Below are 12,599 nucleotides of genomic sequence, written 5' to 3'. Positions count from 1 at the left end.
TTATGAAAGAAGAAAAAGACCAAAAGAAAAAAAAACATGAAAAAATAAAGCAATAATAGTATGCTTTAATCTGCATTTAGACTCTATCAGTTTTCTTTGCAGGTAGATAGTATTTTTCATCATGAATCCTTTGGAATTGTCTTGGATCATTATATTGCCGAGAATATTTAAGTCATTCATAGTTTATCATTTTACAATATTGTTTTTAATGTGTACAATGTACTCCTGGTTTTGCTCACACACACACATCCATAATCCCCAAATCTATTCTACTCAGCCTCCTTGCTCAAGGCAGATAACAATTCTTTCATCCTCTGGATAAGATTTGTTCTTTCCCACCTTAATGTTTTGTTTTAGGATCTTTCCTGGTTGGTGAGGAGAAGAGGGTTGGAATGGAAGGACAGGATGAGGATAGTGTGAAAGGTACTATTGGTTATTTTGGAATAGGATGAATGGAAACTTAGGATGCACCTCATCTCTTCTCTCTCCCTTTCCTTTCTCCCTTTCCCTTTTCCCCTCTCCCTCCTTCTCCCCTCCCTCTACCTCTCTCCCTCTTCCTCTCCCCTCTCCCTTTTCCTCTCCCTTCTCCCTTTCCCCTTCTCCCTCTCTTTTCCCTCTTACTCCCCCTCTCCATCTCCCTCTTCCTTTTCCTCTCCCTTCCTCTTTTCCTCCCTCTCTCTCTTTCTCCCTGCCTCTCTCCCTCCCTTCCTCCCTTTTCCTCCATCCTTTCCTCCTTCTCTCTCTCCCTCCCTCTCTCCCTCCTCTTTCCTTCTCCCTCTCTCTCCTTTCTCTTTCCCTCCCTCCCTTCTTTTCTCTCTCCCTCCCTCTTTTTCCCTGCCTTCTTCTCTCTCTCCCTCCTTCCCTTTTTCTCCATCCCTCCCTCACTCCCCTTGTTCCTCCAGGGCTCCAGTGCAACTCATCCATTGACCTCATTGGGACCTGCTGGCCTCGGAGTGCAGCTGGCCAGATCGTGGTACGACCGTGTCCTGCCTACTTCTATGGAGTCCGTTATAATACAACAAGTAAGATCTTGCTTTTGGGAAATGACATAATAGAGAGATAGAGGAAGGTAAAAAGGAGGATGGGACAGTAAAAAGTAGAGACACAGATAATAAACTATGCTGAAAAATCTACCCTGGAATCTTAGGACCATATTGGGAACCCTATTACATAAAATAAGCTAATGGAAAGTCAAGTGGATTTATAGTCAGAATACCTGAGTTTGATAAATATTAGCCAGAAAACCTGAATTCAAATTCCATTTTAATACCTTACAATCTATGTAGCCTTGTGATCCCCTGTCTCTGAAATCCAACAATCTGTACACTGATGCGGATAGGGGAGGGGAAAATGAAGTAGAGAAACAAGAAAGAAATGATCCCGATAGTTGGAAGGTATCATAGTATAATAGAATGAGAATTGGCTTGAGAGGCAGAGAACCTGAGTTTAAATTCAATTCCTTGTTCTTAATGTCCCTGTGACCCGAATAAGCCACTTAACTTATCTTCACCTCAGTTTCCTCATCTATAAAAATGAAGGTGTTTGGACTAGATTTCCTCCAATAGACCTATTACCCTCTGATTATGGGTAATTCATTTAGCTTCTAGGATTTAGTTTCCTTACAGTAAAGTGAAAATAATAATACTAACAGCCAGTTCCTTATCTTAGAGGGTTCTTGTGAGGAAGGCACTTTGTAAATCCCCAAGTCCTTTATTAATGTCAGTTGTTATTATTTTCCATCTATTGGTGAAGAAGAAGGGGTGGATTGGCACAAGGCCATTTCTGACACCTGATGCTGGAGGCCCCTGCCTTTCTCCTCTCTGGCCACATGCCTGGGAGCTTTACAGCTCCTTGCTGGACTTGTTGGTGTATTGTTCTGCCACCTGTTTCTTTCAGAACTAATTTGCTTGTATCTCTGTGTTGCACAGTCCTTGCCTATCTATACAGCAGTATTTCCAGGGTAGCAGAATAGAGGCTGCATCAAGAATAGACCTAGAGTTCTGTGGGTCAGGTTGCCTCTCTGCCATGGGAGGGGGACCTTAGTTTAAACACATGATTTCTGACTGGGTCCCCCCAGCTCCTCTTTTAGTTGAGGTGATGGTAAAGTATACAGCTCTCCCATAAGCTATTGTATGTAGGATCTAGATTCATTGCATGGACCTCTTTAGTGACATGAACACTTTTGGCAGGCTTCTGGGGGAAGCCTATAGATCCTTCTTAGAATAATGCATAAAATAAAATGCCTACTATTTCCAAAGAAACCAATTATTTTGAAATACAATTATGAATTTTTTATATCACAAGATCTTGTAGCCCAAATTAAGAACTCTCAGTGTAGGGAGAAATTGGAGACTTTTGTGCCTCACATCAAATTAAGACCCTGAGTTCAAGTCTCACTTCTACTTACAAGCCATGTGACCCTAGGCAAGTTGTGAAATACTAAAATGTCACAGTTGGAAGAATGATAAAAGTTGATTTAGCCCAATCTATTCTAAAGTAATCAAATTCTGTCCAATATAGCTGAAAAATGTTTACCCAGCCTCTGTCTGAAATGGAAAAGAACCCATTTCCTCCAAAGGCAGACGATTCCTATTAAGTCTGGGTAGAAGGTCAGGTTTGGAGTCAGGAACACTCATTTTCTTGAGTTCAAATCTGCCTTCAGACACTTACTAGCTGTGTGAACCTGGGCAAGCATCTTGACTCTTGTTTCCCTTAGCTTTTTCATTCCTCAAATGACTTAGAGAAGAAAATGGCAGAGTTTCTGCCAAATGGGGTCACAAAGGTAGAAGGACTGAAAATGAACAACAGCAATAAACAATTATTCAGCAATTATTCCTTATGGCAGGTTTCAGTTGGTCTCTATTTGACTTCCTGCCTTTTCTCCTAATTTGCCTTTGGGAGCCTAACAGAATGAATCTAATCCCTGTTCCATGTGACAGCTCTTCAAATAATTGAAGGCAGCTATCATGCTCCTGCTAAGCCTCCTCTTTCCCAGAGTGAATATCCCCTGGAACCAATCCTCATATGTCTTGACCTCAAAGCCCTTTACCATTTGGATTATTCTCCTCTATCTACCCTTGGTTACTCTTTTCTAACTGCTCACCAGCTTTTTTTTTAATATTTTAGTAATAAAATGGGCAGGCTGACGGATTCTGGAGTTCCAAACAAGATTCAAAACTCACTTTTCAGTAACCTTTACATAGCCATTTTAATTGTGGGACTGAGACTGGTGCTCACATCATTATCATAATCAATATTTATGTTGCACCTATTATGTGCAAAGCACTGTGCTGAGTATTTTACAATTATTTTCTCATTTGATCCCTAGAACAACCCTGGCAGGTACAAATGAGGAAACTGAGGCAGCACTTAAATGACCTGCTCAGTAGTGTTATACAGCTAATAAGTGTAAGGGACTGGATTTAAATTCAGGTTATAATACTTCATTATTTATTCATTTGTTTGTTTATCTTTGCCAAGAAACCTCTTGGATGATGTCAGGTAGAATCAGACACAACTGAATGAGTGAACAACAATAATACCAATAGTTAACATTTATGTGATTTCTGAGTGCTTTGTATTATTATTTCATTTGATCTTCACAACAGTCCTGGAAGGTGGTGATGTTATTACCCCCATTCTACAGATGGGAAAACTGAGGCCAATGGAGTCAATTGGCTTGCCCAGCTTACATTGTTAGTAAGTGTCAGAGGCTGGATTGGAACATAAATTCTCCTGCCTTGAGAGCTGGCACTCTATCCACTACACCAACTAGCAGTACATCTCACTGTCCAAGAAAGGAAACCCCAAAGAGCCACAGAGAGGTTTACTGAGCCTTCTTTTTTCCCTGCATAATCTGGGGATAACCCTATTTGCATTCTAAAAGTCATTGGGAGATTCAAATAAGATAATGCCTTTAGAGGTGGGTTATAATCTATAAAATGCTGTGTAAATCTAAGCTTTGTTGGTTAAAAACAATAGGAGGAAAATTATCTTTGGATGTAGTTTGAAAAATAAAAAGCTATAATTATAAATAAAATTTTGAAAAAGAATAGGAGGGAAACAGAGCTACAGGGAAGATGTCAGAAGGCTTCATAAGAAGTCAGTGACATTGTCATGGATTCGCCTGGAGTTTCTAAATAAACCTCCTGAAGGAGTTGAAGCCCAGGGGATAAGGAATGGGACTGTTTCTTCCAATAGCTTTTTGGCTGCTCTAATTAGACTTCTGTACTTCTCATCTACAACCTAGCAGGGTGTCCCTGGGATGACACAATAACACACATTTCAATTGTGCTTTCAGACTGACAATGCATTCTCCTCACGGCCCTGTAAAGCAAACAGTACAAATAGTATTATTCCCATTTGGGGGGGGGATGAAGAAACAATTTCAGAGCTAAGGAAATCATATCTTGGTCTCTTGATTTTTCTGAGTCAATTAGGGTAAGTGACTTATCCAGGATCACACAACTAATAAGTATCTGAGTCCAGATTTGAACTCAAGTCCTCTGAACTTCAAAGCTAAGTGTTGTATCCACTGTGACAGCTAACTGCTCTTGATTCTTCTTTTTAAAAATAATAATGGGTTTTTTTGTATTTTACAAAATACACTTCAACATTTATCCTTGCAAAACCTTGTGTTCCAAATTTTTTCTCCCTCACTTTCCCCACCTCATCCCCTAGATAGCAAGTAGTTCAATATAGGTTCAACATGTGCAATTCTTCCACATTTATAATGCTGCACAAGAAAAATCAGAATGCCTTTTGATTCGTAAGACTAACAATTAACCCACTATGGAAAGTAGAAAGGAAAGAAGAAAGGAAAGAATATCAAATGTGGTACTGTGGAAAGAACCCTGACTCTTGGATCCAGAGAACTTGGATTCAAGTCCAACCACTGATTCTGAATTACCTGTGTGTGTGATTGAAGGGAAGTCACATAAGTTAGTTGAGTCTTGGTTTTCTCATCTGTAAAATGATATTATTGTTATAGATGTTATGATCCTAAAGACATTTGGGAGGACTGTCTGACAGTCAATTAAAATTTATTGAGTACCTGTTATTTATAAAGCACTGTAATGGGAGGGATGAAATGGAGAAACAACATGGTGAATTAGAGATTCCAATTTTGGGTATAAGGACCTAAATTCTAATTTTAGCTCTGGCGCTAACACTGTGGTCTTGGGTAAGTCTCCTCCCCATTCTGGAAAATGAAAATATTGGTCTAGAATCCAGTTGGATCTTCTAGTTTTAAGCTTCATGTTCCAGAGAACTTAACTCTCCTTACTTCACTGTGCTCCAGTGAGGAAGCTGCATTTCCTGAAGTAAATCTTTAAAATCACTGAAGAAATGTGAGTTAATGATGATAAGAAAGAATATACACCTGAAAGAATATTGAAGAGCCCATGGCACTGGAGGATAAGAGACAGACTTTGAACTGAGCCCTGAGAAATGATCAAAATTCTGAAATGAAGCAGAAGGATCTTCCAGGGATGTACAGAAGACTAATATACTAATAGGCTACATAGATTAATATAGCCTTAAGGGAAGGCTAGAAAATGACCTTCTAATTTCCCAGCCCCCTTTAAAAGCACTAAGTGATTAGGATCATGGCACCACTATTAACAATATCCAGGAATTCAGAGTCGCTTCTGATAATGAAGCAATAATTAACTCATTACTAAGTGAGGACCTCTGGGTATCTTTACCGTGTTCATTCTTCCCCTTGGCATCAGTCAGCTCTTCTAAGTTTTGGGAAGAGTTTCCAAAAATATCAGTTTCCCATGATTCCTAGAGAGAGACAGTTTGAGCCCAGTAGGGGCCATTGATTAAGAAGGAGGAGGTCATTTTCTTCTTTGGGTTTGAATTCAAGGCTTATTTGTGTTGTTTTCTTTCACCTTCCATCCCACAGGGCTCAGGGTGGTTGGCAGGCCTTCTTGAAAGCCTGCAGAGCTAATGGGAAGAATTTCACTGGTCTCAGCTTCCCTGGATGGGGGAGAGGGCAGAGGAGAGGGCCCTCCCCAAATACAAGCTTAGATTTCCCAGGCTGGATTCCTGACTGCACTGGTCTGTCAGAAAACCCAATTCCTTTGCCCTTATTCCTCTGGGTCACTACCCCCTGATTTAACAATTAGAGGCAAATCTCCTTGGGGAGTGAATGGAGCCAAGGCTGCCAGTCTCTGTGGTGCCCAAGGGCCTGGCCTGTTACTGATGGAACTAGAAAATAACATTAAAATTCATTTCCCCTGACTTATGAAGGTTGTTGCAGCAGATCTTTTGGAGAGAGGGGGGTAAGGGAGGCCAGGAAGGAAATATGACAGGCTCAAAGATATCCCCACTTAGAGCTGATTATTGACACATCATCTGTGGCTCTTTAGTAGCTGGGGAGTAGGACCCAGTACTCCTAAGCTCCAGGTGACAGGGACCTGGCCTACTCCAGAAGCTTTATCACCCCACTTCTCCCCCATCCCATCTCCTAAAGAATGAGAGCTCTGCCCTGCAGATTGCCTCGGGGGTTGCCTTGTCATGGAGAACTTAGGGCCCAGCCTCAAGCCACCTAGTTCTGGAACAAGCCTTGCTTATTTCTGCTTAGGCTGCTTTTTGATTTGAGGGAAAAAAATAAAACATTTCTGAAGCTGGAAAGGACTCTCTAAGTCTTCGCTTTAGAGGAGAAAAAGGATGCCCACATAAAGTCAAATCCGAATATTTTTCTCAGATTTTCAATATCATCAGTGTGGGGAACTCACTAGGCGGAAACTCTCTCCACCCATATAAACGGACATTTCATCCATACTTTTAGCCATCACAGATGACAGCTGTCAGAAGCACCCAGCTTCGTCTGATTCCAAGGCTGGTCTCTCATCCATTGTATTCTGTGCCTTTAAAGTAATAACAATGGCATCTATGTACAGGTTGGCTCAAAAGACTTAGTGCAGTTTTAAGCTCTTAAAGCTGAAGAGTTTAAAGAACTTAAAGCTTAAAACTACACTAAGACTTTTGAAATACCCTAGATATTGCCTTAAGATTCCAGCTTATTTTCACATCCATCTGAACTTTGTACAACTCTAAAGCAAGAGTTACCTGTATCCCTATTTCACAGATGAGAAAACTAAGACTGACAAACGATAAATTACTATCCTGGCTCACATAGCAATCAAGTATCTGATCCAGTGTCCCAAATTGAGTCTTAGGCTCTAAATATAGTGCTCTTGCTTCCATACCAATCTGCCCCTTTACTAAGATCTCAAAATCACAGATAACATCAAAGAATTTTGAATTTCCCTTCTGATTTGATCCACACAACAATTTTGTTAGGTAGGTGAAGTTATTATTAATCACCGATAATTTTCCTGTTAAGAAAATAAGCCATCAATAGTTAAGAGATGCGCTTAAATTTCCATAGGAGAGTCCAGATTGGAAACCAGGTTTCCTGATCCTGAGGCCAGCAGGCCATGCTGGGTTTGCAGAAATATTCAGTCTCCTAATCTCTCCCACCAAATCCTCTTTCCCTTGACTTCCTGGGGTGGAGGTGTGATCTGACAGGCCAGAGATGGACACTGGAAATTCATAAGCAAGGCAGGGAAGGTGATGACTCTTCTCTACCCCGAATCAGACCTGTGAAAGAGAAGCTCACTGAAGCTTTCTTCCTTAAGCTGTTAATGCTGCTAATTCATCCAGAATAAATGTCAGCAGGGACTGGAACAACACTAGGAAGAGAAGGAACAAAAAGAGGGGGAAGAAAAGAAGGATGAGGAGAAGGAGGAGGAGGAAGAAGAGGAGGAAGAAGAGAGGAGGAGGGCAAAAAAAAAAGACTTCCAACCTCCCTCTCCTTTCCTTCTGTGCTCCAAGATGGGGCCTGGGAATCTCAGGCAAAGGAAGATGATTGGTGCTATCTGGGGAGAGGGTCAGGGAAGCAAGTGGGAGTGGGGAGGGCTCAACAGAAGCTAACTAACTAACTAACAACTCCTTTTGAAAAGAAAGAGGTCGGTGTGAGGTTGGAGAATTCAGCACCAACAGTGCTATTTTCCTTATTCTCCAGGTTTTGGGGAGTTTTTGATGGTTAGTTAAGTGTCATAACGAATAGAATGATGGATTTGGATCAGCAAAACTCATCTTCCTAAGTTCAAATCTGGCCTCAGATACTTACTAGTGGTGTGACCCTGGACAAGTTACTTAGCCCTGTCTGCTTCAGTTTCCTCATCTATAAAATGAATTGTAGAAAGAAATGGCAAACAACTCCAGTATTTTTGGCAAGAAAACTCCAAATAGACTCACAAAGAGTAGAACAGGATTGAAACAATTCAAAAATATTATTATCTAGAGCAGCCTTATTTCTGCCAAAGATCATTTGGATATTTATAACATCATTAGGGAGTCATACAAAATTTTCAACTTATAAAACTCAATCAGTGGGAGGCTGTTGGACTAGCATCATTGCCTGTGGATGATTATGCAAGTGATTTCAAAGTCTTGAATGGTCCATAAGCCTAAAGTTCCCCACTCCTAATCTACAGAGAGGTTCCCTTGGAGTTTTCCTATACTATTACAGGCCCTATTTCTGTCTTTCCATATTATCATCATGGGAGAAGCTCTAAAGAAATCACATGAGAAGACCTGATCCAGTTGAATCCAGTGTCTCACACTTTGCAGAGGAGTAAAACTTTAATCTTTCAGACTTGTATAAATGCCCCCTGTGTGGTTGGTCTGGTGGGTAGTTGGTGGGCAGAAAGATTGATGGTAGTAACTGTTCTGCCCCTACCATGTCCTATCCAGAACTGCCCTCAGGAAAGTAAGGACTTATAAGAGTCTCCTGTGGCAGATGATTCCTCACCTTTGTGGGTTCCTGGTCAGTTCATTCTCTGCAGGTTAACCATAAGGGATGGATTTCTTCCCAAATATCCCCTATGAATCATTCCTTCATCTCTTTTTCTCTTTTCCAGACAATGGCTATCGAGAGTGTCTTGCAAATGGGAGCTGGGCAGTTCGAGTCAACTATTCCCAGTGCCAAGAAATCCTTAATGAGGAGGTATGATTTATTTCAATCCGTTATTCCCTGGAAGATGCACCCTGGACTAGAGTTGGGTGGGGGAAGACTGGGGGAAGGTAGGAAGGGAAATGGTTCAAAGGGGATTGGAACAGGAGAGAGTGTGGGAAACAAAGTTAATCATAAAAGGAGCCAGCTAGGTGATAACATAGTGCACAGAGTGCTCTTTCCTTCATGAGTTCAAAACCAGCCTCAGACATTTCCTAGCTGTGTGACCTGGACAAGTCATTTAACCTTGTGTACCTCGGTATCCCCATCTATAAAATGACCTAAAAAAGAAAATGGCAAACCAATTCAGTGTCTGCCAAGAAAACCCCAAGTGGGGACTCAACAGCCACAATTACAAACAGTAAAAGATAGTAACAGTAGAAGGAGCAAAGGGAGTTAGAGTCAGAACTCTTGGATTTGAGTCTTGGCTTTCTTATGTATTATCTATATAATCTTGAGCAAGTTATCTAGTCTCTATGGACCTCATTCTCCTCCTATGTAAAATGAAAGAGTTGGTTTCAGAGGTTCCTTCTAGACCAAATTCTATGATCCCAAGACAGGGTACTTAATCCTTACAATAGTCATGTGAGGTAAATACTATAAATTATATGGTCTCAATTTTAAAGTGGGGAAACTGAGGTGCAGAGAAATTAAATGACAAAAAAAATAGCATGTGCAGGATGTCCCAAAAGTCATAGTGCAATTTTTAAAAATTTTAATGACCTAAAACTGCAGTAAGACTTTTTAGGAGCCTCCACATTTTAAAATTATTTTGAAAATTTTTAATTATATATTATACATTCACTTAAAAGATTTTATTAAAATATACCATATTATTCATGTATTTAAAATATATTATGAACTTATTTATATATATAAAATATTTACATGTATTGTATTGTATAATTATAGCTATCAGTTTGCAAAAAGCAAAAAAATTACCTTATTTGATTTTCACAATATAACTTTATGGAAAGGATATTATTACCTTTCTCCATTTTTATAGATAAAGATACTGAGGAGGCTGAGCAATGCTAAGTGACTAGTTACTTCCAGGGTCACAGCACTAGGAAATGTCTGTGGCAGAATCTGAATTCAAGTCTCGTATATTCCAAATCTAGAATTCTATCTCCTGTACCCTAGGACCTTATTAAAAATATTGTAATAAATGGGTAACAGTTATGCTCACTGGAATTGAGGAAAAGGAAAATGAGAATTTATAATTAAAAGTACATCAGGTTTCAATGCATCAGCACATAAGTCTTGTGATTTTCATCTTCTGGCAGAGATGCAAATGAGAAATCTCCCCTAGGTAGTAAAAACATTGAACTTTTAGATTTAATTTCTATTTCTAACACTTCTTGATTGTATATATAACCTTAGATAAGTCCTTTCTCCTCTCTGAGATTCAAAATTTCTTCATCTATAAAAGGAGAAGATTGAATATGGTCTTTAAATTGTGGCTCTGACATTCCATGATTCTGTTTGACTCAAGGGTTGGACAGGAATAGCATATTGAGAACAGAGACCCCCCCCGGGAAAGATTACTGGAGCTAGAGAGAAGATGAACTAGAACAGAGAGAAGGATCAATAGAAGAGATGAATGAGACCAGTTGTTGGAATTTTCCTTAGAAAGTGGAAATAGAAGAAATATACAAGTTGGAGTATGAAAAATAATTATGACTCTTCTGAGGGGAGAGAAAGACATTAAAATACTGGCTCTTGGACATGGGTGGCATCGGGCACTCAAAATCACAAAGTAGGAATTTTGGCCCAGTTCTTGCCCCCTAATGATCCTAGGGACCCAGGAAAGGAACTGAAGAGAAAAATAGAGAGGCAGATGTTCTGCCCCAACGTTGGAGATGGACAGTCATCTCTGTCTTTAGTTTTCTAAAGATTTCTGATGGGTTTTTCTTGTGTAGCATGGCAAATAAGGACATATGTTTAGAAAAATTGTACACGTTTAACCTTGCCATTTTGGAGAGGGGGAAAGAAGGGAGGGAGAAATTTTTTTTGCAAGGTAAAAGTTGAAAACTGTCTTTGCATGTATTTGGAAAAATAAAATACTATTTTAAAAAAAGATCTCTGATGACAGATTACCCTCCTTCACCTTTATTTACTATTTTTGTTCTCTTGGCTATCCAAGAGTTCTTAGTGATAGTCAAGCAAAATCTTTTCTGTGCTAATTTAAATTCCTTTCATCCTGTTTGGGGTTTTTTCGTTGACATAGAAACCAGTTGTTCCTCACCAACTTAAAAACAGAAATATATGCCCCCTAAACTGTCTCTTCTCCAGGCTAAATGATCCTTCATCTTTTAACTTTTCAGTATAGCACCTTCTTCCATGAGAAAATATCATTTCACCTAATTCTCTGCATAGCTTGTCTAAATAGAGAGGAGCTAGATGGCACTGGAGTAGAGAAAGCACTGGGTTGGGAATCAGGAAGACTCATCTTCCTGAGTTCAAATCTGACTTCAGATACTTAATAGCTCTGTGTCCCTGGGTAATTCACTTAATCCTGTTTGCCTCAGTTTCCTCATCTGTAAAATGAGCTGGAAAAGGAAATGGCAAACTACTCCAGTATCTTTACCAAGAAAATTCCAAATGGCATCACAAAGATGTCAGACATGACTGAACAACAGTGATTCTGAGCTAGACAGGACTACCTTAAAGACCATACAACCCAGGAGAGTTAAACTCAAATACAAATAGCACCCACTAAGTTTATAGAAGGATCTGTCATAAAGACTTGGAAAATTGCATGTTACTATAATCTGTATATCTGTTATCTATTTTATGCTTTGTTAAATAGTTCCCAATTACATCTTAATCTTGTTCAGGCTGCACTCAGGAGAGTTGGGGCCACATGTGATCTGTGAGCTGAGAGTCTGACACCTCTCTTTGACACTAATTTTTTTAAAATTCTCTAACATTTTTCTTTAAAATTTTGGGGTCCAGATTTTATCCCTCTCTTCCCTCTCCTCCTCTCTCCCTGAGAAGGTAAGCAATAGATTATGTATTGCAATTATGTAAAAAAAAGACAAAAGAAAAAAAATTTTTTAAAGAAAGTGAATATAGAATTCTTCAATCTATATTCAAATAATATCAGTTCTTTCTCTGGAGGTGGATAGTATGTTTCATCATTAGTCCTTTGGGATTGTCTTGGATTTGGATTGTTGTGAATATTTCAGTCATTCATAGTTCTTCATCGAACAATAAAACTGTTATTGTGTACAATGTTCCTGATTCTGCTCACTTCACTATGCATGAATTCGTGTAAGTCTTTCCTGGTTTTTATAAAATCATCCTGCTTATTATTTCTTAGAGCACAATAATATTCCATTGCAATCATATACTATTACCCAATTGATGAGCACCCCTTCAGTGTCCAATTTTTAGCCACCACAAAAAGGACTGCTATAAATATTTTCATACAGATAGGTTCTTTTCCCTTTAAAAAAATTTTTGATATCTTTGGGATATAGACCTAGTAGTGGCATTGATGGATTTTGACACTAGTTTCTAAATGCAACCCCAGCATTTAATAGCTAAAGCCTCAAGATCCAAAGAA

At 39.4% G+C, this 12,599-nt stretch overlaps 1 protein-coding gene across 2 annotated transcripts in view; it reads left to right on the top strand.

The window, feature by feature from the left end:
• CRHR1 (corticotropin releasing hormone receptor 1) overlaps positions 1 to 12,599 on the top strand; it is a 99,475-nt gene that overhangs the window by 62,637 nt on the left and 24,239 nt on the right. For both annotated transcript variants that reach the window (XM_074260996.1, XM_074260995.1), the window contains exons 3-4: positions 903 to 1,022; positions 8,937 to 9,022. In XM_074260996.1, coding sequence (XP_074117097.1) covers positions 903 to 1,022; positions 8,937 to 9,022 — 206 coding nt within the window. The remainder of the gene's footprint in view (positions 1 to 902; positions 1,023 to 8,936; positions 9,023 to 12,599) is intronic.

This window comes from Sminthopsis crassicaudata, chromosome 4 (assembly GCF_048593235.1).
Source record: "Sminthopsis crassicaudata isolate SCR6 chromosome 4, ASM4859323v1, whole genome shotgun sequence".
Lineage (NCBI taxonomy): Eukaryota > Metazoa > Chordata > Mammalia > Dasyuromorphia > Dasyuridae > Sminthopsis > Sminthopsis crassicaudata.
This window is presented reverse-complemented; position numbering and strand designations above follow the sequence as displayed.